Source organism: Polypterus senegalus, chromosome 17 (assembly GCF_016835505.1).
Source record: "Polypterus senegalus isolate Bchr_013 chromosome 17, ASM1683550v1, whole genome shotgun sequence".
NCBI classification, from domain to species: domain Eukaryota; kingdom Metazoa; phylum Chordata; class Cladistia; order Polypteriformes; family Polypteridae; genus Polypterus; species Polypterus senegalus.
The window spans coordinates 17,835,988-17,862,445 of NC_053170.1; the positions used below are offsets into that span (position 1 = coordinate 17,835,988).

Here is a 26,458-nt window from a genome sequence, read left to right on the forward strand (position 1 = left end):
TTGTTACTTTATAGTGTCTCACACAGCACTATATGTATTACAGAGAATCCAGTGCAGCCCCCAGATTCTCTCATAATATAACTAAAGTCCTGTTTGTGTTTGCTTCGTAGACAAGATCATTCCAGGCTCAGCCGTACTGGTGTTTGACGTCCATGTTATCGACTTCCACAATCCCAAAGACAATGTTGAGGTCACCACTACATTCAAACCAGAGAGCTGCAATGACACCACACAAACAGATGACCTTGTCAGGTACCACTACAACTGCTCCCTGCTGGACGGCACGCAGCTGTTCTCCTCGTAAGTGTGATGGTGTGATGTTTAATCAGTGGTCAGCTTTACTTAAGGAACCTTATTGGGGGAAAAAAGATGTACTGTACTGTACTGTTTTCACAGGCATGACTACAAAAACCCCCAAGAAATCATCCTGGGAGCCAACAAAGTTATCGATGGTCTAGACACTGCTCTGCATGGCATGTGTGCTGGTGAACGGAGGGTGGCCATTGTCCCTCCCCATCTTGGACATGGAGAAAACGGAGGTAAGAAAGAGGTTTTTATTTGCATGCTGTTATTGTTAACACCTTAAAACACACAAATGGAAAGAACATAGGGAGTCAAATGCACTTTGACTGTGGGATTTTGGCCACACATCTAGTACAAAGGGTCACTTCCATACAGGCAATACGTAGCAAAAAATAAATACAGTTGATGACCACTCCATTCCTCTGAACTCCTTTTATGTTAAAACAGATAACAGCCAAAGCAAAACAGGAACCACTGTACAAAAGTATTCAGGCTTTTCATTTAAAAACTCAGATATTAGTCTCTGTTTTCACCTTTCCTCCACACTACCCCAGCATTTTCAACTTCCAAAAATGGAAGACTTTTGAAAATGTAATCCAGAGTCCAGTACTTCTTAAAATGCAGCCTCAGCTTTGTAATGTAGGCAGGTGAAAACATAGATATTTGAAAACGCACTCTAGTCGCATTCTGATTGGTTCATGCTTAATGTGAGGCTCTTTTCTCATTGGATCCTGCACATCATTCCCTGATTGGTCACCTTTCATGGAAGACAACCTATTTCCAACATAGCAGACAAAGAAGAGCTGCTTTCCATGGTACTTGTGTTGCTCACCTGTATGCATTTAAATTGTGTTTTGTACAGTTTGAATGCTGCGTAAATACACAAAAGGCAAATAATTCACTGGTTGCTACTGTGTTGCTATAAATACTGTGGCCAGCAGTGCTACCACCCCTTCAAGGACTTTTGTGTACACACCAATGTAAGCAAACATCTACATCTTATGCATTTTCAGTCTTTTTAGTGTGAATGGAGATACTTTTGAAATTATGTGAAAATGCTAGATAGACAGATCATTTGTTTCAAAACGCAGTAGTGTGCACATAGCCTGAGAATTTAAAAGAACCACTAGGCCACCATGGAAACTGTGCAAAAAAGGTGCCTTGTGTGGGCCCAATTCCACTGGATTTGTTTTAAAGCTTTGCTATTTTTCAAGTGTCTGTTTGTCTTCATACTCAAGCCTACAAATGCTGCTTCAGGCTGCAAATCCCAGTCTTACCATATCTGCTGCTTTCTTTTCCACATCTGTGTCACTTCAAGCACGTGGTGTCCCTGGTAGTGCCGTCCTGCACTTTGAGCTTGAGTTGGTGGATTTTAAGAAGGGAGTCCCAAATGGCTATCTGTTTGTGTGGCTGCGTGACGCCCCCGAAAATCTGTTTGAAGCGATGGACCTGGACAAGAATGGCGAGGTGCCTCTTGAAGAGGTGAGCAGTGTGATATTCACTTAATCTTTGCCTTTTTCATTAAAAAGCCAGGACAACCATTCAATGCTTTGGTGTATTATATTGCACAACTGTTTGTGCTTCTGCCCGCATTTCTCACAGAAAAAGTTACAAAACATAAAGAAAGTAGGATTAAGAAAGGGGTTTTATCTCTCCTTTATCTGTGAAAATATGTCGGGGTGAAAGACATCCCTGGAGACGATTACAACAAAACTTAACCCCCGTGTTTCTCTGGTAACTTTTAGAGCAGGCGTGTTCAACGCGGGTCATCTTCTTCTGAATGCCTGTGGGTAGAAGGGAGGCCTTTTAACTTTTATGGAGAAAACGAACGTGAGTGATCTGTAAATGGAATTGTGGATGAGAGGCAATGCTAATTTTAAATGAGACGGAGCTGCTGAATGTCATGCAGAGGAGATTCACTTTTATACAAGAATATACAAAATCCTCCATCTGACAAGCCTCTGATTTCTGTCTTTCTAATCACTTGTCACGACTTTCTCTTAATGGTATTTCAATTCTGGTTTCTTGCACTATTCTGGAAGCTGATCTGTATAGCTAAGAAATGGGTACTGAAGGCTGACTTAAGCAGATGTCACATTATGTGGCGTCTAGTTGTTACATATGTCAGACTTGCCGACTGCCATTGCTGATCTTGTTTTCGGACCATGTCAAATTATGAGACTGTGCACTGACAATCCAGCCAATAGAATGGGGCCTGATGAAGCCAGTGCTGTATTAAGGATTAACAGATAAGGCGACTTTGGCTGCAATCCCTATTTCTTCTCCTTTTTTCCATTCTGCCGTGATATATAAAACACAAGACATCAGACAGACAAGCTTTTTTTTTTGTTTGTGACATCCAAAACGCACACATTCTGTATTCATCATCGTGGCATTGTAATTCTGCAGTAGTTGCCAGCTGGAACACACACAGAACCCATCCCTACGACTAAAGACATCATAGCAAATCGCTGACTAGGTAGAGTGAGCCGCTAGGTGCATCACATTAGGCATGGTGACGACTGCCGCTGACAGCTACAATTTTGAAAATGAAGACTACGACTGGAAATCGCTAGAACATTCATGTAATGCGACATGGCTTTTACATTTATTCAGAAATCACTGGGACTTTCAGTGAAGAACCAGAGAGCGACTTCATTTCTACACAGAGTCCTTCAGTGTTTATTATGACCTGAGATCAATGCCCATCTGCTGAATTCTGGGAGTCAGTCCACAATTAGCAGTCTCGTGTCACAATAATCCATCTGTGGTCTTCTCTCTAAATTTTTTTTGTTTACCTTCATAGTTCTCCACGTTTATCAAGAATCAGGTGGATAATGGGATAGGCAGACTGAAGCCAGGAGAGGATGCAGAAGCCAACATTAAAGACATGTTTGTAAACCAGGACCGTGACAAAGATGGACGTATCGTCGCAGAAGAACTTAAGCTGAAGACTGATGAGGATGCAGAAAAAGTGAGGCACGAGGAACTGTAAACATCAAGAAAATGGAGACAAGGAGCTGGCGAGTTGCAGACAAGTGAGTGCCGGGTGAAAAGCAGGGTGCTCTACTAAAATCAGGAGAAACAGCAATGCACTCCAGAGAGGTTCAGGTAAAATAAATAAATAAATAAATAAATATCTGCTTCTTTCCAATGAATGAATTGTGCCCCTGGTTTGACTGGGTAGCTCCTTTAAGAACATATTCTGTGGTTACAGGCATCACATTTTTTCAAGCAGTAAATCAGAAAAACATTTCCTTATTTTGTAACAGACTTCAGATATGTACACACTTGGAAATTACCGTTACGAGGATTCTACCCAAGTAAGACTTTTTTTCCAGGTTGAGCTTTTTACCAAAACTACAACTGGCCTACGGGTATTAAAGTAAATGGTGTTGGTGGGCAGGAGGGATGGGGGCGAGGGTAGTTAGAGGGGAGCTGGGAACGACTTCTCATAGCACTGTTGTAATGTTTTTTTTTTTTTTAATAGAGGAGTGGATTGTGTATTTCATGTACCCTTATAATAAACGTACAGCCCTCTTCTGCCAAAACGTACCAACGAGGCAATCAGTCGATGTTCAGTCTGCATGTTTTTATTAGCAGCAGGGAGCCGCAGTGTAATTCTAGAAGTGCACAATTTGAAGTCTCCTGTACGTGTGCCTCCAGGCACTGTCTCACAATATGAACTTGAGACAAACTAAAATAAAAATATTGCTTTTTTTTGTTTTAAAAACTGTGTCTTTAGCACTTTTACTTTTTCTATTTTTCTCAAAACTATTCATGAGCTGTTTTCTTAAAGGCAGGAAGTTTGTTTATTTTTGACAATGAATACCGTGCTACAGCATTTAAAACATATTTGTCAAAAATGGGTTTAAGAAACATAATTAGAATTTGAAATCAATTACTCAAGAATGACAATGATGTAAATAAGCTTCATTACCAGCTCGCCAATCTCAGATAAGTTCCTCTCATAGAGATCACTTTTATAAAGGGGCACAAAAAGAGTGTTAAGTGAAGCTTGAGCTCACATCTGTGATTGAGAAATTTAAAACTTACCCATTTCCTTCAGGTAAGAAGCCAGACAGTTACGCAGCTTCCATGAGCCTTGACCTCACAGTATGGCTTAGGCAAGTTCAACTGCTTTTCTAATTTTTCGCAAGCTGACATTTCACATACAATACCGAATTTCCTCTTCTGTTGTTGTCCATGACAAGACATTTGTACTTTCAATAATGCACTTCATACCAAATACTGATATAGAGAACAATCCCATCCAAAATATTTTTTTTCCATTATTAAAATATAAATAAAAGAATTTAGCTTGAAGTGTCTTCATTTTTCCCTAGCACTATATATTCACGTGCAGGTTAAAGAGTGCGGTTTTTAAAGTGCTTCTCTTCAGATAAGCAGCCATGACCTGAGTCACTTTAAAACATGGAGTGGAACCGTGTGCTTTCAGGCCACTGTGGAAGAATGCTGGCTTTCATATTTAGGTGCTGGTCTGGTGAGCTTCCTCTTGAAGCAGATGAAGATTAAAAGGGTACGCACGTCTGGCCTTTTTCAGTTCTGAGCCGAGATGTACTGCAGAATGGCGTTCACAACGTTCAGCGTTTCGTCCTTCTCCAACACAATGTCATAACCCTCCAAATACTGGCCCCTAAGCTTGTCCACCTGTGGAGAGAGGTTTTTAAGAGACTTTTCACACCAACCACCTTTATCAGCGCCAGATGGTTTTTTTTTGGCAACAGGTTTCCCTTAACTATAACTGGTCAATTTTATCCCAATTTAAACAAATATCCTTTACTTTTTCCTTCTCTCTCCAACCATTTGTGCCAAAGGTTCCCACGCATAACAACAAAAAGAAATCAGACATTTAGGGTTGGTGTTCATCTTCACATACCTTGTCATTCAGATAACCAATCTTCAGGATGTTTTCCATGTTCTCAACTCCATCAGCCATCTGGAGGTCTCCCAAGGAGTCACCCAACAAGATGACATTACGTTTATCGTCAAGTTTCTCAAAATGGCCAGAATTCTTCAGAGCTCCTTCATGCTTGTTGTACGTGTGAATGAGATCACCTTTGAACCCCTGCAAAATGCCCTAAGACACAACAAAGAAGTCTCCATAAATAAGGTGGCACATTCTCTGAGAACTTGCTTAGAGTAGGAATGAAGCTGTCTTCTAGAGATAACTGCCGCTTTCAATCAGCAGGCAACCCAGAAATGAAGACCGTCGACTCCTTCAGCAAATCTCTGCAAATAAACACATCTACCAAAAAACAAACCCACACCCCAGCAAGGTTATTATAGTTAACGAAAACTAAAATCAAAACTGAAACTATTATTAAAAAAACATTTTCATAAACTGACAAAAAATACTTAAAACCGACATGAAAAACTAAAACTAAACAAAACTATTAAAGTAGCTGGAAAGACTAACTGAAATAAAATTATAATTTACTAATCAGTTTTTGAATGATTATTCTTGCCATTAGTCTTTAACCCTTGTAAGTTTTAACTCTAAAACAGAAAGTCATCTCTCATGAGCCGCCTGCACATATTCATCCAGTGAACGGCGGCTGGTGATGGAGGGCAGGTGTTCACACAGCATTTGCAGTAACAGAGCAAACTGAATGTGGGTGCGTAAAAGTAAGCGATTTACGCACCGCCTTTCTTTGTGCTTGTTGTATATCAAGATGTAATTCAAACGACTGAAATCAGAATGTGAGTGGCACGGTGGCGCAGTAGGTAGCGCTGCTGCCTCGCAGTTAGGAGACCCGGGTTTGCTTCCTGGGTCCTCCCTGCATGGAGTTGCATGTTCTCCCTGTGTCTGCGCTGGTTTCCTCCGGGTGCTCCAGTTTCCTCCCACAGTGTGTGTGTGTGCGTTCCCTGCGGTGGGCTGGTGCCCTGCCCGGGGTTTGTTTCCTGCCTTGCACCCTGTGTTGGCTGGGATTGGCTCCAGCAGACCCCTGTGACCCTGTAGTTAAGATACAGTGGGTTGAATAATGGATGGATGGAAATCAGAATGTGCTGGTCAACAAAACATTTACCATATTGACAGCAAAATCACGAGTGAGTAACATTTCAGTTTATTTCTCAGATGACTGCTTTTTGTTGGCAGCAATTCAACTGCCACTTCGCACAGGAGAAATCATTTTTTACTTTCTCATATGCAAAGTACAGAAAACGTATAGTAATCATGAAAAAATTCAACCTCAATATTTTGATGAACCTTGACATTATAGACCTCCCAGAGTCCAAAAGTACAGTTTTTTGGAATTGTGTGTGCGTGTCTGTGTGTGTGTGTGTATAAACACGTTAATTTAAAAACGCAACTAGATAGATGGATGAAATTCAGCATGCGTTTGTTACACCACAATTATAGATCTGTATTAACTTTTGGATCAAATCCATCACACGGACGTGGTACTTTACCTGAACACATACTCGATTTTTTTTTATTCATGCAGCTGCAGAGTCCAATTTATTCAACTTTACAACAAAAATAAAAATTCAACTTTATAATAATTCTTCTAATATGAATAACATATTATTCATTTGATTTGAGGTTGATGGTTCCTTAATGTACATAATATAAAAATGATATGCTCATTATGGGTTTACTGTCCTTTTGGTTGGGCTTTTCAAGTCTCACTGACCCTAACCTTGACACTACATGCTTGTTTTTCTCTGTTTCCCTCAGTACTGCTAGGTGGGGTCTACACACAGATTCAAGTCTAAGAGCCATGAGAAAATATTTTAAAAATGTGTGTAAAACTGTTAATATTCAGTATCTAGTTTTGATCATGCTTGTTTTATCAGTCAAAAGCAAAACCAGATAGTAAACCGTGTAAGCTTACACTAACATTAAACTCATATCCAGTCTGTTAAGTGTAGAGTTCTGTCTGATTGTGACAAAAAACTAAACTCCGTAGGAGCTCCATGCCATAATTACTAAAACTAAAACTGAAACAAACAGATATAAAAACTAAACAGAAATGTCTTTGTGAAATAAAAATAAAACTAAAACTAAAAATACACAATGAAGGAAAACTAAAACTAAACTGAATTTCCAAGTAAGGTCAGAAAAAATAGAGAAATAAAACCTAATATAAAAGGGCAGAACTATAATAACCTTGGCACCCCAGCTCAGACATGTGATGCACAGAAATTCCTTCGCATGATAACCAATTTAAAATAAAATAAAAAAATCTCCTTCGCTCGAGATGATGTTTAGAAGAGCACAGATTGCCAGTGTGTGAGCAGACAGCACAACAACTTCAATCTCATCATCAGGGAGAGCGTGTAGAGTTCAAATAGCCGTGTGTGGTGAAGGTTTATGTAGATGGAAATTCTGGTAGGTCACTTGTTAAGGGAAACTTTCTCACAAACTTTTTCTTTACATAGAGAACCACAAAAACATGGAATAAGTGACCAAACAGTGTGGCAGACAGTAAGACTTTAGGGACTTTCAAAACTCGACTTGATGTTATTTTGGAAAAATTAAGTGGATAGGACTGGCGAGCTTTGGGGGGCTGAATGGCCTGTTCTTGTCCAGATTGTTCTAACGTCAGGCAATGCAGACTACTGATTAGGCAATTAGAGTAAAATGCAAAGGTTGTAAGTTTATTTTTATTTTATTTTATATATTTATATTTTATTTATTTTTAATAGCAATTGAGTTATTTAACATCACAGGGTGATAGAAACGATTGTAGGACAACTCTACTGGTTTAGTTGAGCACTTACATTTCCATCAAAGTCCATGTAGTTGGAGACAACAGTGATGTTGGAGTAGAAAACACCAGCCTGCCGAATGACCTCCTCAAGGATGTCTCCAATTCCAGCAGAGAAAATGAACAGAGGAATGCCATTCTTGTGTAGCTGCCTGAAAAAGACTTCAAAACCTTCCCTGTAGGGAGGATAAAACAGCAAATGTGTGTGTTAAACTCAAATCAGATTCAAATTATCAGCTCTGCACCTCCTCTCCCCACCAGGTTTCTAGTAACACTGTAAATGTTCCAAGGCCATGGGTTCAATAAGCACTGGCTCTCCAGTAAAGCTACGAAGATATCCATCCTGATTTCTTAACTACCCTTTATAGAGTATGAATCTAGGGAAGCGCAAGTGACCAACCCTGAGAGCTTCAGGAAGCCAGGAGTAAACTCTTTCCGCTGCTTTGCCACCACTTTATCTACTTCAGTGACCTCCACTCCACTGATAGGCGAGTACCTTCAGAGTCCCCTGATTCGGCTTCCTCAACAGAAAGCATGTCGGTGGAATTCAGGAGGTCTCTGAACTGCTACATTCACTGCCCGACTATATGCCTAGAAGCTCTCTGTCCTTGCTATACATGGGATGGGTGAAGCACAGTTTCTCCTTCTGAACTACCTCATGGTTTTTCAGAACTGTTTTGAGGCCAACCTGAAACTCATTATCCATGACATAATTAAACTCTTGCCACAGCTGAATTTTTGCTTCAGCCAAGTGTCATCGCCATATTCTGGTTATCCTGTCAGTACCTGTCAGCTGCCTCTGATGTCTCACAAGATACCCAAAGCTTGGAAGGAATTTTTAAGAAGGTGGACCGAAGAGTGTGTTCCAACTTTAGGAGTATCACACTACTCCCTGGGAAGGTCAAGACCAGAGTGCTAGAAAGGAGGGCTCATCTGTTGATCGAACCTCAGATTCAAGAGGAAAAATGTGGATTTTGGCCTGGTCACAGAACACTGGACCAGCCCTTGACCCTCATGAGAGTTCTGGAGGGTTCGTGGGAGTGTACCCAACCAGCCTACGTGTTTTTTGCGGACTTGGAGAAGGAATATGGCTGTGTCCCCTCGAGGCATCCTATAAGGGATGCTTTGGGAATATGGGCTACCGGGCCTGGTGTTGTGGGCTACTCCATCTTTGTGTCAGAATTTCTTCCAGTGAGTTTGGGAGTCTGCCAGGGCTGCCCCTGTCACCAATCCAGTTCATCATTTTTATGCACAGAATTTCTAGATGCAGCAAAGGGTTGGAGGAAGACTAGTTCAGTGACCTCTGGATCACATCTCTGCGGTATAAAACACTTGAATCACATCGGGCTGTCTTTTGGAGTGTATGAATCATTCGCTGTTGCTAATATCTGTACATTCAAGTAAAAGTTTTCTTCTTGTTTTAACATGTTCAAGCATCAAACAAACCGACCTAAATGGTAATGGAGACAGCACAGGGCTGCAGTGGTTAGTGCTGCTGCTGTGGTCCAAGGGTATCTATGCAAAATTTGCAGGCTCTCCCAGTATCTTTGTTGGGATCCTTTCACATATTTACATGTTATGTAATATCTCAAAGACATATACACTCACCTAAAGGATTATTAGGACCACCATACTAATACGGTGTTTGACCCCCTTTCTCCTTCAGAACTGCCTTAATTCTACGTGGCATTGATTCAACAAGGTGCTGAAAGCATTCTTTAGAAATGTTGGCCCATATTGATAGGATAGCATCTTGCAGTTGATGGAGATTTGTGGGATGCACATCCAGGGCACGAAGCTCCCGTTCCACCACATCCCAAAGATGCTCTATTGGGTTGAGATCTGGTGACTGTGGGGGCCATTTTAGTACAGTGAACTCATTGTCATGTTCAAGAAATCAATTTGAAATGATTCGAGCTTTGTGACATGGTGCATTATCCTGCTGGAAGTAGCCATCAGAGGATGGGTACATGGTGGTCATGAAGGGATGGACATGGTCAGAAACAATGCTCAGGTAGCCCGTGGCATTTAAACGATGCCCAATTGGCACTAAGGGGCCTAAAGTGTGCCAAGAAAACATCCCCCACACCATTACACCACCACCACCAGCCTGCACAGTGGTAACAAGGCATGATGGATCCATGTTCTCATTCTGTTTACGCCAAATTCTGACTCTACCATTTGAATGTCTCAACAGAAATTGAGACTCATCAGACCAGGCAACATTTTTCCAGTCTTCAACTGTCCAATTTTGGTGAGCTCGTGCAAATTTTCCTATTTGTAGTGGAGATGAGTGGTACCCGGTGGGGTCTTCTGCTGTTGTAGCCCATTCTCCTCAAGGTTGTGCGTGTTGTGGCTTCACAAATGCTTTGCTGCATACCTCGGTTGTAACGAGTGGTTATTTCAGTCAAAGTTGCTCTTCTATTAGCTTGAATCAGTCGGCCCATTCTCCTCTGACCTCTAGCATCAACAAGGCATTTTCGCCCACAGGACTGCCGCATACTGGATGTTTTTCCCTTTTCACACCATTCTTTGTAAACCCTAAAAATGGTTGTGGGTGAAAATCCCAGTAACTGAGCAGATTGTGAATTACTCAGACCGGCCCGTCTGGCACCAACAACCATGCCACGCTCAAATTACTTAAATCACCTTTCTTTGCCATTCTGACATTCAGTTTGGAGTTCAGGAGATTGTCTTGACCAGGACCACACCCCTAAATGCATTGAAGCAACTGGCATGTGATTGGTTGATTAGATAATTGCATTAATGAGAAATTGAACAGGTGTTCCTAATAATCTTTTAGGTGAGTGTAATTAGGATAATTTGTGATTCTAAATTGGTGTGCATTTGCATATTCTTTAATGAGCTTTCACCCACTATTGTTAAGGATTCCCTTTTAACTCTCCATGAACCTGCACTCGAAAAAAAGGCTTCAAGAAATCAATGCTGTCTCCTCTTAGCTCCACACAATTGTTGAACAGGGTTTGTATATAACAGCTAGAGAGAACATTACAACAATCTAGACTAGGACAAGCCATTCAGCTCGACAAAGCTTGCCAGTGCTATCCTATTAATTCTTGTAAAATAACAACATCAATTCTAATTTTGAAAGTTCCTAAAGTCCTCGTGTCTACCACAGTACTCTGTCACTTCTTTCTTGTGTCTGTGGTTCTCTCTGCAAAGAAAAACTTTGTAATGTTTGTGCAAAATTTACCCTTAACAAGTTTTCAACTGTGTGCCTGTGTTCTTGATAAACTCATTTTAAAGTCACTGTCTCGATCCACTCGACTAATTCCCTTCATAATTTTAAACACTTCAGTCAGGTCTCCTCTTCATCTTCTTTTGTTTAAACTGAAAAGGCTCAGCTCTTTTAATCTGCCCTCACAGCTCATCTCCTGCAGTCCTGGACTCAGCTCAGTTGCTCTTCTCTGGACTTTTTCCAGTGCTGCTATGTCCTTTTTCTAGCCTGGAGAGCAAAACTGCACACAGGACTCCAGATGAGGCCTCACCGGTGTGTTACAAAGCTTCAGCATAACCTTCATAGACTTGTACTCCACACGTCAAGGCGCTATATAACCTCACATTCTGTTAGCCTTCTTAATGGCTTCTGAACAGTGCCCAGCAGTTAAGAGTGTTGAGTCCACTGTGACTCCTAAAGCCTTCTCATAAGGTGGACTTTCGATTTTCAGACCTCCCATTGTGTATTCAAATCTAACATTTTTACTTCCTATGTGTAATACTTGACATTTACTTGCATTAAATTTAACTGCCACAAACTGCCCAAGCTTGTATGCTGTCCAAGTTCCTCTATGATAATTCTACTGATGATCTCTTTATCCCCCTAGCTTGGTATCATCTGCAGACCTAACCAGCTGTTTACTTCTGTTCCTATCCAAGAATGTCCAAGAGAGTGTAAGAAGGCGCAACATAGAAACTCTTGCTTTGTTCCCTGCCTTAGGTTAGTGTCTCCCATAATTCTTTTCAGTTATTTTCTCCATTTCTTACCAAAATAAAGCGCTAAATACAAACTCCTTCTAACTCAAACCTCAATGTTTCCAATCAGTCTCTTAACTCTTGGGGTTTATGTGGCAGACTGGTAAATTACAGTACAGTACTCCATAATGAAGTAAAGGGTACAATTTTATGCTTAATTGGTTTCAGACACAAGAGATAAAGAGTCAGGAGGCAGATCAGCATGTAACCTTACCAGCCCACCAACTCAACCCCACCAGCTAACCACTGCCCAAAAAGATAAAGCAAAACCCTGGCCTACCTGAGCATAACATTGGACTCCTTTACAACCCGAGTTATTTGAGATTTCTGAATCTTCTCGGCAACAAGAAAGTTATGTGCTTTTGTCCACCTAAGGAGAAGGAGATCAAAAATATTAGAAATACAACAAGAAAGCAAATAAAGAGCAAAACCAAAATAAATAAATAAAATAATAATAAAAGGAGAACCATAGACTCACCATTCCACCATGAATGGCAGCTTCTCTTCAACAGTGAAGGCAGGATCAATTTCAATTGGGTAGTACGTATTTAACAGGTCCTTAAGCTGTGCAAAGAAAAGTTTGAAAATTGGGTGTCCTTATTTTAATGAAAACTGAGACTCTGGATCCCAGGACATCACAACTACAAACTGTCCCTAGCTGGCCTTCTTTCCAGGTCTACACATCTGAAAGACTTTCTTACAAGCATTTCATCCAATAGGGAAATCGCACTATATAAAGATAGATAAATGAAAGGTACTATATAATAGATAGATAGATAGATAGATATGAAAGGCACTATATGATAGATAGATAGATAGATAGATAGATAATGAAAGGCACTATACAATAGATAGATATTTTTATACATGGTCCCCCTACTTTCAGGGGCTCAAAAATATTTGGACAGACATAATTATAAATATAATGATTATTTTCAATATTTGGTTGAAAACTCTTTACAGTTAATGACTCAATTCTGGAACCCATGACCATCTCCAAATGCTGGGTTTCCACCCTAGTGGTGCTTTGCCAGGCCTTTATTTGAGCTGTCTTCAGTTGTTGTTTGTTCATTGGACTTTCCGCCATCAGTTTTGTCTTCAATAAATGAAATGCATGTTCGGTTGGGTTGAAGTCAGTTAATTAACTTGACCAATGAAGAATATTCCACTTATTTGCCTTGAAAAGCACTTGGTTTGTCATCGCAGTATGTTTTGGCTCATTGTCCATCTATACTGTGAAGAGTCGTCCTATCTGTTTTGCAACATTTGTCTGAATCTGAGCAGACAGTACAGCCCTGGACACTTCAGAATTCATCCTTCAACATCTGCCAACAGTCATATCATCAATAAACACCAGTGACCGACTTTCATTCACAGCCATGCATCATCAAGCCATAACACGGCCTCCACCATGTTTCACAGATAATGTGGTATGCTACGGGTCATGGGCCATTCCTTTTCTTCTCCATGCTCTTCTCTTTCCAGTATTCTGCTCTACAGTGATTTTAGTTTCCTTTGTCCAAAGAAAATGATTGCAGAACTGGTCAGGCTTTTAAAAAATGTTTTCTGGCAAACTTTAATCTGTCCTTCCTGTGTTTGAGGTTTAGCAGTGGTTTGCACTTTGTGGTAAACCCTCTATATTTACTTTCATGAAGTTTTCTCTTCTTTGTACACTTTGGCGATGATTGGCCTACTTCCCAGAGAGTGTTCTTGGTTTGGCTAAATGGTGTGAAGGGGTTCTTCTTCACCAAACACAGAATTCTGCAATCATCCAGAACAGTTGTCTTCTGTGCTTTTCCAGACCTTCTGGGTTTGCCGAGTTCACCAGTGTGTTCCTTCTTTATAGAAATGGACCAAACGGCCGATTTGCCCACACCTCGTGGTTCTGCTTTCTCTCTATGTAACAGTCACAAAAGAGTCTGGAGGTGTCGCGGTAAATGCAGCCTGTGGTTTGGTGGTGGGTCAGTGATGGTCTGGGAAAGCGTATCCTTGGAGGGTCACGTAGACCTCCATATGCTAGGCAATGGTACCCTGACTGCTGTTAGGTGCTGGGATGAAATCCTCAGAGCCATTGTCAGACCTTACACTGCAGCAGTGGGCCCTGGGTTCCTCCTTGAGCAGGACAATGCCAGGCCTCATGTGGCCAGAGTGTGTTGGCAGACCCTGGATGACGAAGGCATTGATGCCATTTACTGGCCCGCACGTTCCCCAGACATGAATCCTACTGAGATTCCCTGGGACGTTATGCATTGGTGCACCGGACAGTGCCAAGCAGCACCACAGACAGTTTAGGAGCTCACTAATGCTTCGATCCAGGTCTGGGAGGAGATCCCCTGGACACCATCTGCCATCTAACTAGGAGCAAGCCTAGACCTTGTCGGGAGTGCATACAGATTTTGGTTTTCGGTGTTATGTTTAAATCAGCCCTCAATGGGCTGGGGAGTTTGGTTTCCATTGTTACATCATTTTGTTTTCAACGAATTACACAGCATTACTCAGTAAAGATTCTCCACTTGAATATTTCGTTCGAGATCCAATGTATCATTTAACTGTTCCCTTAATTTTTTTTCAGTAGTATAGTTTAAAATGAACATTGTGCAATTATCTTTGCATATTACTTAAACAAAGCAATCAGACAAAGAAATTCTTACATGCAACATCTTTCCACGCTTTAGTGTCATGATAAACAAGAATATATAAAAATATATTGAAAAACACACCTAAGTGCACACTCTTCTACAAAATGAGGTTTGTGCAAAAAATGTGTCCATCCACCAAAATCACAAAACACCAGGGGCCTCATGTATAAACGGTGTGTACGCACAGAAATGTTGCGTAAGAACTTTTCCACGTTCAAATCGCGATGTATAAAACCTACACTTGGCGTAAAGCCACGCACTTTTCCACGGTACCTCATACCTTGTCGTATGCAAGTTCTCCGCTCGGTTTTGCAGACTGACGGCACCCAGCATCAAAGCAGTGCTACTGTTCCTGTGTGATTACACCTTATTTTCATGACGCGGCTTTATAAATACACCGAAACTAACCGCATATTGTTTATTAGTGTAACGCATCTGATTGTAATGAACTTGTAACAATATAATGGTCCAGGGAACAGCCATAGTATTCCAAATACCATAACTGCTTTAGCGTCGTTACCCTCACTGCACCTTCTTCTTTCAGCTCCTCCCGTTAGGAGTTGCCACAGCGGATCATCTTTTTCCATATTACTCTCACTGCACCACTCGGAGTATTTATATCACTGTATCTGAGTGTGAATCAGCAGCAGCTGATCGGAAAGAGAATTATCGGTATACGGCATTAAGCACACGCTGTCTCTGCCACGGCAAAACGTTTTAAAGCCTTTCCTGTACAGACCTCGTGGTTCAAAACAGTTTAATCCCAAGAACTTTAAATGCAGCCAATCAAGTGCTCCTTGTAGAACTGTTTGTACTTATAAGTACAATCACCTCACTGTAAACTTGCACTACAGTTATAATATCGCACAACCTGAGCCACTTTATAAAGCGCGTATTTACATATGATGACAATATCATTTTTAAGGTTAAATGCAGCAAAATATGTTTATTATATTATACAGATAAAACTTTAACTTCGTTTAAATAATCTATATTCTTCACTGGGAGTGTCGTGAAGGATAGAATAATTAAACATGTACTACGAAGATATTTCAGTGTTCCTTAAACGTTTTGAAGAATCGGCGCAAGAACTGCATGGGCGGCTACGCCAATATATATTGAATATAAAACAGAAAGAGAAAATAACAACACAGCTAAAAACGCAGCGACAAATTTCGGCAAAAGTTAATGAGCACGAGGCGGCTATGCAGTGTCCGCAATGGACTTGGCCATCCACCGTGCATAAGCTACCTTACTGACATTGGCGGCGAAGGAGCCACCGATTCTACCTCTGCCCAGTGCCACCACAAGTCTAGAGCCGCCCCTGAGTACTGCTGCAATAAATTATTTCATCGATGGTCGTGCACAATCATTGCGCTGTAAAACACATGTTTAATAACGTGCTTTAGCTCCTATCATCATGAAAATGACATCACGTATACATCTCAGTAATTTAGTTATTCAGAGAGCTGTAATATCACGAATGTAATGGACTCTGTGTCCAGTTGGAGGAAGAGAGCCAGTTTAAGAAGCAAGTAGTGATTCACACACATAGAGCACATAGAAGATCAAATACAAAACAAAGCATTTAACGTGCTACTTTAATTACGATGTGATTTGAGAAACTGGTTAATTATACGATTTTAAGATGAAGTTTATGATGTTCTACTTTAATGACAAAATAAACTACGTGATTAAAGTGGAAATGTCGAGATTGAAGTTGACATTTCGTACTTTTTCCCCACAGTGTGCCTTTTTTCTCTGTACCCTAATAAACTTTCATATGAGACTCAGACAGTGGGCTTACAACTCTTCTTTTCACGGCAACTTTGATATTTGACTTCTTTTTTATTTCCGGCACTGTGCGATTTTGTGAATGTGAGCTTTCAAGTTTCCCCAACACGCTATGTCACTCGATCAACTTCATTTTGTTGATTATACCACGGTTTACTGTATTTGAACAAATAGTATGTTTTTCCTTTGCCTCCACTTGGTATTCGCTGAAATTCTTATATTTTCCCCGTGCTTTTCCCATTGTCTTTTCACAGAAGGCTGAGTTTAAGGGTGATTTATATTGATTGGCATATTCAAAGAGGCGTAATTCTGGGAGGATTTGGGGCGTTACATAGCGCGTGCGGCGTTAGTTTTCACGCTGATCGGGATTTATGTAGCAGAAGAACGTGGAAGTTGGAGTAAGCACAGATTCCTGCATCTGGATTTTTCTGTGCGTAAGCACATTTCGGCTTTTGTGCTTACGCCATGTTATAGTGCGAGTTCTACGCACGGCGTTATACATGAGGCCCCAGGACTTAACTTGAACGTAAAGCCATACCTTCTTTTTCCCTTCTTCTGAAATCAGCCTGCTGTTGTCAATAATATCTGAAAAGAAAAGCAACGCTAGCTGAGCACAGGTAGGGGATCATGCTAAGGTGATGTAACCCTTGCCCCCCATTCACTTACTGTGACAAGTGGGGACACGTGTCCCATTGTAGGCAAATCTGGTTAGAGTCATGTCAAAATCAGAAATGACCTGAAAGTGGCAGAAAGCATTGAGTAAATAAAATAACATAACACAAGCATAGTGAAGTTAGAATTGGTGCAGGGCTGCAGTGCCACATGGACATCTTGAATACTTGGACACACGACTCTACCTGCACTCTGCTGGGTCCTCCTTTGCGAAAGCACTCTAATGTGTCTTCTACCTTCTTCCTGTCACGTATATGGACTGACACGTTATGAAGCTCTGGCACCTGCAAAAAGAAAGCGGTTAGCAAACCTTCATTCCCAATGCAGATTGCAAAGACGACAAAGGAAAGAATGGATGCATCACCTCATGATGTCTGGGTAAGCATAGGCATGGTAAGCACAGAGGTAAGCATGCAGCACACAGTGCGGCCTCAATGCGTACCAAAGACAATTCTTTATAAGAACTGGCAGCACAAACAAGTGAAACATTAATATGGGGTGTCTTGGGCAGCAGGCACATTCACATCTGGATGTTCAAACCACAGAAACAAGTGCTGGGAGTAGTGCAGTTTGCCAGGCTAAATGAAATGTGAATTAAGGTCAGAAATCAAGTGGCAGCTGAATGCTGTTCCCAGTGAGCCCAACTCTAATCCTGGAGGGCCGCAGTGGCTGCAGGTTTTCATTCTAACCCTTTTCTTAATTAGTGACCTGTTTTTGCTGCTAATTCACTTCTTTTCGATTCATTTTATTTGACTTGCTCTTGAAGACTCAGACCCCTCAATTGTTTCTTTTTCCCTAATTAGCAGCCAAACAACAATGAGATACAAAATGAGCCAAAACAGGACCAGCAAACTGTGACTGTCACACAATATCTGAAAATAAAGAAAGGTGAAGGTTTCAGGAATGCTGATCTGCTCTTAGAAAAGAGAAAGTCCACAATTTTCGGAAATGTCTGCTATTGCACAATGAGAGCAGCAACAAGCCGTAGAATTAAAGAACAGGTTTAACTAACGACAAGACTCAGCGCCTCATTGAGCAACTGGTTGGAGTGAAATTGGTTGGAGTTTGAGGCCCTGACTTATTTGGTCTTCTGTTGGCTCACTCACTTCACATTTCACTTCTGTTTGGGTGCCATTTAAGGAAGGAAATGAAGCAATTCAGAGGAACAATGAAGAATTTCAAGAGAACATTTCTTAAACACCACGTCATCCATCCATTATCCAACCCGCTATATCCTAACCACAGGGTCACGGGGGTCTGTTGGAGCCAATCCCAGCCAACACAGGGCGCAAGGCAGGAAACAAACCCCGGGCAGGGCGCCAGCCCACCACAGGGCGCACACACACACCCGGCACACAGTAGGGACAATTTAGAATCGCCAATACAACTAACCTACACAATTAAAATCAATTCAAAAGAAGTGAATTAGCAGCAAACACAGATCACTAATTAAGAAAAGGGTTAGAATGAAAACCTGCAGCCACTGCGGCCCTCCAGGATTGGAGTTGGGCACCCTTGCCCTACCAGCTAACTGAAAGGGGAGCAGCAATGAAGATGAACAGTGGCGTATTCCTCTACATCCACATACACCCAAGTTGCTAACCACCCTGCGGCAGACTGGCCTGAGAGGTGAAAACTGTGCATTTGTCAGTGTGAACATCTCCTCTGGGGCACAGTTTCAATGACATTTGACTTGCCTAGGCATGGGCAACCTCACCTTTTTCCCCACAGGTAGACTTAGTGCCAGTGTTCCCTTTCTGAAAATCAGTATAGTCTAGTGGCGAGGGTGCCAGGCTTCAAATCCCTGGACTGACCGGGGAATTCCAAATGTACAAACCAGGACGTTTTATTGTAATGCAAGGTTTTGCTGACATTATAAAAATCGAGTAGAACCATCATCTAAAGCCAACATCTGCTCCTATAGTTTGAGCTTGAAAAACTAGGGATAATTTATTTTAAATTACAGATATTCAAGTTTGTAATGAAAAGTCAAGCAAAATGACACCTTTTATTGGCGAACTAAAAAGATTACAATATTCAAGCTTTCAAGGCAACCCAATCTTGCCTGAAGAAGGGGCCTGAGTTGCCTCAAAAGCGTGAATATTGTAATCTTTTTAGTTGGCCAATAAAAGGGGTCATTTTGCTTGACTTTTCACCACATCCACAATGGCTAAAACAGTACAACACCCTAATACTACAGATATTTAAGTTTAAAAGACAATCCATCAGTTTCAAAATGCTATCGATAGACTCCAAAATCTGAGCAAATGTGATAAGTAGTTTGTGACTAGACCTGAGCGTCTGGTCTGTTTTAGTGCCACCACAGCAACTCAGGTACTCAATCTAAAAATATCCAAATATACCTTGGATTCAAATGCTACCTACATACTCACTTAGAGGGGGCGCCCCATCTGAAATGCTCATTTCATAGCCCCTGTAAAGAAACCTCCACATGGTGCTCCTGAAGTGAGTGAGAGTTTAATTTTTAAAACCCAGCATGCACTGTACCCGTATTTTGTTTCTTCTTTTGGTTAACGTCTGCATCGTCACGTGATAGTTCTGAGTGATATCATCCGTTCCTGCACTTTGTCCTCAGAGTCATCATGGCGCTCTACGCGTGCAGTTGGTGAGGCGCGCTGTGCATCTCTGAGGTGACCATGTCAGACTGGCCAGCGTGCTCTGTGAACAGGATCACCTGTATTCTGTTTTGTGTTGCTCTTGACCCATTTTTTATACTCCTTGCACGACCAAGCTACCTAGAAGGGGGGCTTCTCCCTGAATTGTCCTTCCCAATATTTTTTTCCCACCTACAAGGTTTTTTGGGAGTTTTCTTGTCTTCTTAGAGAACCAAGGCTGGGGTGCTGTCAAAAACGAATCTCGGAAGGAAGCGCACGGGAAATAACCGCACACTGTAAAATGCGGGCACGGAAAAACCGCACGTTGAAGAATACGCATACGGTAATGTGCGCACGCGCAAAAAAACAACACACGGCGGCGACATAGAACTATTACAAATAGAAAATATACACCACCTATACTGCTAGACGTTTTGTTATTATAATAAAATAACAACGATTAACACACCCTGATTAACAGTATTATTGTAAATTAGCGATTCTCCTCAAGTAAGGCAATTTGTCCTCAGTTTCGTTATATTTTTCTACAGAGCTGCAAACAAGCGCGTTTCCTTTTGGTAGGATCCAGTCTGTTAGCATGGGCGTTCACTAAAGCGAGTTTATGGCATGCTAAATCCACCCGCAATCCGTCGTAAAGCACGGATGACTGCAATGAAATAGGGAGTTTAAGGCTTTATGGAAGCCTTCGTAACAATTAGTAGTTCTTGTCGATTCGTCAAAGAGCGGCCACGTAATGGTTCCATGTTCTTGGAGGGAACTGAGGACGTCTTCCTGAGGCACCTTCTATATAGGTGGAAAAAAATATGTGAGGACATCGTTGAACTTCTCTTCATCAGGAAAAGTTTCTGCTAGCCTGGTAAAAGTATTTTTTACGTCTTCTAACGGAACGAAAGATAATGCAACACGAGATTTTAGCATTCATTTTGTGTTGACGTTGACTTCGAAGTCCGATTTTAAACCAACTCCATTGATTTTCCTTATAAGGTTTTGGCCTAAATGGAAATAACAACCCTTTATTTCGGCATCCTAGCTCCTAGTTTGTGTCAATGCCGGGTTATTTTACACTACAGCTGCATTTTGAGCGGGCGCTTACTGTGAAAGGCACTACAGTGTGTAAAAACTGTCAGGTCTCAAACACTGCAGGTTCTCTTACAACCGCTGCCATGGCCTGAGCATATTCTGTTTCTCTTATTAGCACAATCCAGTTTGGTTTCTCAAATACTTTTTAAATAGGTGCCAGCTGCCTACTAACTACTCAGAACAATTAGCAAGATTACTTTAAATAGAATTCTTTTTTTTTAATTTTATTGTAATCATTCCATACAAATCGATCCATTTTTACAGAAAATAGGATTGAAATCAATTGATTCATTTCAAAATTCACTCAGTCCAGTAGAGGGTCTCTCGCAACCACAGCCTATCATGGCGGCTCTGAATAGCCAATGCTGCGTATGGTGCCAGTCCTACATAGGGCACCCACACACCTGGGTATCTCAGAGTTGCCAATCAACCTGACTTCTGCTATACAAATGAAGTATCACGCCAATCACAATTTCTTTGAGATACTTTGGAATAAAATTATGAACACAAATGCCCACATAATACAAAAAAACTCATAAAATGCAGAGGAGTAGCCCTACTTCTAGTGGATGACAATATAAAGCAACCGATATATTCACATCAATGGACATGCGAAAATTCCCTGACCTTGTATTTGCCCAGGTGCTGCCAAATAGTTATAGCCATCTTCAGGGGATTGACTGCCCACTGTGCCCTGTATATCTGGACAGCAGAAGCACAGGAGATGCATCAAGCTGGAATGGAGATTTGCTGGCCAGGGTCATTGACAGATACATACTTCACAGAGGTTAACAACGCCTGCTGGTCAGACTGTCTACAGAAATGTTAGCAAACACAAAACACTTGGAACCCAATGTCATAATAGCAGGTTACTTGAACCCTGATGGACATCATGCATACCACTAGCTGACACCACATGTTGGGAGGTAATGCTGATCGCTGCTCATCTCGAGCCCACAAGAATGGACACCACAGCCATCTGTCCACTTGCCTTTCAGTGCCATGTTGTGAACGGAGATTACAAATACTATACCATGAGGACATTATAAAAATTCCCTTTATTTGAAATAAACAATTTCTTGCAGCAGCACAGTGGCACAGTGGGTAGCGCTGCTGCCTCGCAGTTAGGAGACCCGGGTTCTCTTCCTGGGTCCTCCCTGCGTGGAGTTTGCTTGTTCTCCCCGTGTCTGCGTGGGTTTCCTCCCACAGTCCAAAGACATGCAGGTCAGGTGCATTGGTGATTCTAAATTGTCCCTCGTGTGTGGGTGTGTGTGTGTGCCCTGCCCGGGGTTCATTTCCTGCCTTGCGCCCTGTGGTGGCTGGGATTGACTACAGCAGACCCATGTGACCCCGGGTTGGATAATGACTGACTGACAATTTCTTGCATTAGGAATTAGTCATTTTCACACACTCCAACTTAATCTCCCGAGACGTACAGAGAGGAAGAAAAAAGCTCGGGGTCAGTCATTTGTACAGTGCAGGTTTGTAACAGCAATTGCACGTTAAGGGCCTTGCTCAAGGGTCCAGCGGTGGGATTCGAACTGGCAGCCTCCCAGCTACCAGCACACATCCTTTAGCCAGATAGCCACCACTCCGCCACTACTATGTATACCCGTCTTAAAGTATAACCCTGCCTTGTGCCAGCTGACACGACGAAAAGCTAAGCCGCACAACGCAATCAGAAAGCTTTAAAGATTTTAGTTTTTCTGGAAAATCATAAGCAGAGATCTGCAGAGTATGGCATTGAAGAGAGCACAATGGATGGACATTAAGTCTATCTGATGAGCAAAAATGAGCACTTGTGCACCCTATAGATGACGAAAGCCATTTAAAAATCCAGACCGTAAAGTGAAAACCATGTCTGTGAAAAGGGAGTAAAAAAAAAAAAAAAGACGTACACTTGATATGCTAAGACAAGCTCAGAATCACAGAGCCATGTAGGCAGCACCTTTCTTCTGTAGTGTAGTGTCCTGAATAAAACTAACACTTGAACGTACTCCTCCATAGCATTACAATGGCTTCAGCTTCAAATCATAAATGCCTTTGGTGCTTTCCACAAAGTAAGGGACTGAAAAGTCACCCCGTTGTGCCTTTATATTGATATGGAAAGTGTGGTTATTGTTGTTGGCTCGCTAGAGCAGGGCTGATCATCAGAAGAAAGGTGGTGTGATTATTTTCCAACAGAACCGACACACTGTTGCGGACTAGTTCATCAAACTTGTGGCTACTTTTCAGAACAATTTCTCCAGGACAGAATGGATGTGGAAGAGAGCCCTTAAGAGAGTAACTCAATAATTTATGAGGCAGGGCTGACAATGAATGAATCTTGCAGAACAGAGACCCGTGGACACAGGAGACTGCCGCACTCTGGCCATTTCTAAGGTCAGTCATTGTCACCTTTCAGCCTGCTATGGTGCCTCCTCTTGTTCTCCAGTGCTGTGCTCTAATCGGTGGACAGATCCATGTGAAGCACTCAATTGATCAGAGTAGATGAAGACATGCACTTGTTTTCTTCTCAAGGAATGTGCTGGAGAGATGATGGTCTACTTTTTTGTAACCTACCTCTGTATCATCATGCCCATACATACTTTTCCTCAATAGAGATAAACAAAATTCTACTCTTCCTCCCCTGCACGATGCCCCGTATACCAGTTTCCTGACAAGATGAATCCTTTGCTCCATCATGTTGCATTTATTTTCTTCATACAGATATGCTATCTCTGTCCTCTGCATCTCCAGTTTCCAAAATTCTTTTTTTTTTGGTCTAGATGTAACTCTGTAAATCTTCCCACACTGTCCTCCACAGCGTCACTCCCCTGATAGTCCACCTGCTCAGATGCAGAGCTGTCCTCCACTTTTTTTGCACTTCCAAGCTAAAACAAATTCCCCTCCAGAATAAGAAGTCCATCTAACCTTAGCGAACCTCCCAGCTCTGCAACATTCTGACCTGTCAAGTTAAACCAAGAGAACACTTCTCCTTTGTAGCTTCACAGCCTTTAGAATTCAGCAAACATATTGTGAAGCTTGTTGGGGACATAAGGATTCGCTCCCCTTGTCTCAGTGCCGTGTCACAAGGAAAAGTGTGATGTAAAGAGCTACTTTCATTTTCCTGTGCAGCCCCCTGGCCCAATAACCCATTTCCCAAGGATCAGATCGTTACATCTTCATCAGCAGTTATGTACTGAAAGCCAGTTGCATTAAATGATGAAGTAATCTCCTTATCTCTGCAGTAATCTACTCTGCCCTCGTTTGTAGTAGTAAAGATCTGTCCTCCTCACCTTCGGCAACTTTCTGCTCAGTCAACCAGCGTCACCAGATGAAGACGAGTTATTCATTTTTTTGCCACATTCAGAACTGTTGGGAGATGAAGACATAGCTGCGTCTTTCTGTTTAGTCTCACCGTTCACGCACTCGTCTTTCTTTTTAGACTCACTGTTCACATACTCACTAAATCGCATTCCGAGATGAAAAGGCGCCCTCCTCACGCCCTGCAACTGCATGCTGAGTTCACGTCAAGATCGGAACGTTCACCCGGATATTAAGCCGCAAACGATCTGCTCGATGTTTGAAGAAAGGCGGTAGTCGAACCGGTAAATCAATCTCAGACTCTTATGGTTGACTTAACCATTTTCAGATAGCCAAAACATGTTTCGTGGATGAATTCTAACCGGCAACGGCAAACATGTCAAACAGTGCAAATATAAAGCCTCATCGAAGCACTTACCATGATGCAAGTCGTCTTTACTTTGTAGTATAAAATTTAAAGTAATTAAAACAATTAATAAGTCGTTATGATAAAAATAATAATAATAACAACAAAAAAACTAGACAGAGACAAGACTCTTCCCGACAGCTACACAAACAACCGGAGAAGAGCACAGCGACAAAAAGCTCCGCCCACGCTATCTCAAAAAGAGGGCGGGAGAATATGACGTCGCTCGCCTTATCCCAAGAAGCTATGCGCCTTGGAGTGTTCGCGCTTCGCATGCGCGTGGGGATCGGCTAGGCAACGCGGAAACAAGTAGTGAAGTTTTGTGATGCTATAATGACAGTGGAATTTATGGTATAGTGGCTTCTCTTGAGTAAAAGGTGCATGGCAATTTAAAGGACTTTGAAAGCTTGAGGAAAAAGATTCTTTGGTGTAATGGGGAAGCAGTTGAACCACTTTGGGCAAAACTCCAAATACTATGTCTGTTGAAGACCAGGCGAATGCTCATCACCTGTCCCATGGTGTAGCACGGTGGAGGTAGCATCCATAGATATATATCGATAGACGCCGCGTTCACTGTGTTTCCCAGTCGACACGATACGTCAGCCTTATTGCGAGTGGCACAAGTACCATTTAAACTAATACAGGTAGATGTGGAAACTGGGTTTTCTGATGAAAAAAAATAACGTTTAAAACAGTATGGTTTACATACAACAGATTTTGGCGAATCGCTTAAATGCAATTATTTATATTAATTTATACACCAATAATGGCAATTATTAAATAATAATTATTACTATTATTAAATAATTCCTTCCATGTAAGTAACATTTCTCGGGCTGCCTTCTTCCATCTCCGAAACATTTCTAGACTTCCTCCTGTTCTTACACCACACTGTACTGAAGTATCGGTTAAAGCCCGAGTCACCTCACGTATAGATTACTGTAATGCTATTCTATCTGGCATCCCACAAAAACGTATCCATCGCTTACAACGTCTTCAAAATTCTGCTTCCAGGATAATAACCTGCAGTTCTAAATCCACTGAACATATTAAAGCTACTCTCTCTCAGCTTCACTGGCTCCCTGTTCACTACAGAATACGATACTAAATCCCACTCTGAACATTTAAAGCTCCCCCCTACCTCACTGATCTCCTCCAGACTGACACTCCCGCTCGCTCACTCAGATCCTGTAATTTAAGAGTATTCAGTCAATATGACAATATGGTGCAGCCTTAATTTGTGGAAGACAAACACAACTAAAGACATGAGCATAAAATGATGATTGCCAATTTCAAACTGCGTTTCCTCGATGTGCTCCTTGAGAAAAAACACATCATCAAGTTTGAGAAAAGTTAACAGCTAACAACAGTCTCATAGCTAGTGACTAAATACGTTTAGCCAAAACGTTGTTTGGAGGCTCACTTGAGCACATAAATGTATAACTTTGCTATCTTAGCCTGGCGTAGCTACAGTAGAGATTATAAAACGGGATTTTCAAATATAACCAAAACAATTGTTCAGCCTTACCTATGAAATGTGATCCCCGGGATCTGGTTTGGAGCGTACAGCGGTTTGTAAATTCCCAAGCAGAACAACAACAACATTTATTTCTATGGCACATTTTCATACAAACAGTAGCTCAAAGTGCTTTACATAATAAAGAATAGAAAAATAAAAGACACAATAAGAAAAACAAAATAAATCAACATTAATTAACATCGAATAAGAGTAAGGTTCAATGGCCAGGGGGGACAGAAAAAACAAAACAAAAAAAAAACTCCAGACGGCTGGAGAAAAAAAATAAAATCTGTAGGGATTCCAGACCATGAGACCGCCGAGTCCCCTCTGGGTATCCTACCTAACATAAATGAAACATTTATGAACATGTGTGA

General features: G+C 41.5%; 2 protein-coding genes across 4 annotated transcripts in view; one reads left to right on the forward strand and one right to left on the reverse strand.

Moving 5' to 3' along the window:
- Positions 1-3,875, forward strand: part of fkbp10a (FKBP prolyl isomerase 10a) — a 17,706-nt gene extending 13,831 nt beyond the window's left edge. For both annotated transcript variants that reach the window (XM_039740564.1, XM_039740565.1), the window contains 4 exons: positions 111-300; positions 397-539; positions 1,622-1,785; positions 3,110-3,875. In XM_039740564.1, the coding sequence (XP_039596498.1) occupies positions 111-300; positions 397-539; positions 1,622-1,785; positions 3,110-3,298 (686 nt within the window). In that variant the 3' untranslated portion in view covers positions 3,299-3,875. The remainder of the gene's footprint in view (positions 1-110; positions 301-396; positions 540-1,621; positions 1,786-3,109) is intronic.
- LOC120518017 (cytosolic 5'-nucleotidase 3A-like) lies at positions 3,775-24,746 on the reverse strand. Of its 2 annotated transcripts, none has more exons than XM_039740567.1 (9): positions 24,578-24,746; positions 17,323-17,421; positions 17,132-17,201; positions 17,004-17,050; positions 12,511-12,596; positions 12,313-12,402; positions 8,053-8,215; positions 5,204-5,404; positions 3,775-4,974 (listed from the first exon to the last, which is right to left on the reverse strand). In XM_039740567.1, exons 1-9 carry the CDS (start codon positions 24,578-24,580, stop codon positions 4,864-4,866), a joined length of 870 nt encoding a protein of 289 aa, XP_039596501.1. In that variant the 5' UTR covers positions 24,581-24,746; the 3' UTR covers positions 3,775-4,863. The 2 variants fall into 2 exon arrangements, with proteins under 2 accessions (XP_039596501.1, XP_039596500.1); XM_039740566.1 differs by lacking the exon at positions 24,578-24,746 and adding an exon at positions 21,481-21,565.
- Positions 24,747-26,458: the final 1,712 nt, after the last annotated feature.

What these genes read in the sequence shown, in the direction of transcription:
- LOC120518017 (XM_039740566.1), bottom strand. Translation starts at nt 21,519, where the DNA reads ATGGCTATAACTATTTGGCAGCACCTGGGCAAATACAAG. An exon ending in AGCACCTGGGCAAATACAAG is followed by an intron (nt 17,422 to 21,480) that starts GTCAGGGAATTT and finishes TTCTTTTTGCAG; the next exon opens with GTGCCAGAGCTTCATAACGT. An exon ending in GAGTCCAATGTTATGCTCAG is followed by an intron (nt 8,216 to 12,312) that starts GTAGGCCAGGGT and finishes TCCTCCCTACAG; the next exon opens with GGAAGGTTTTGAAGTCTTTT.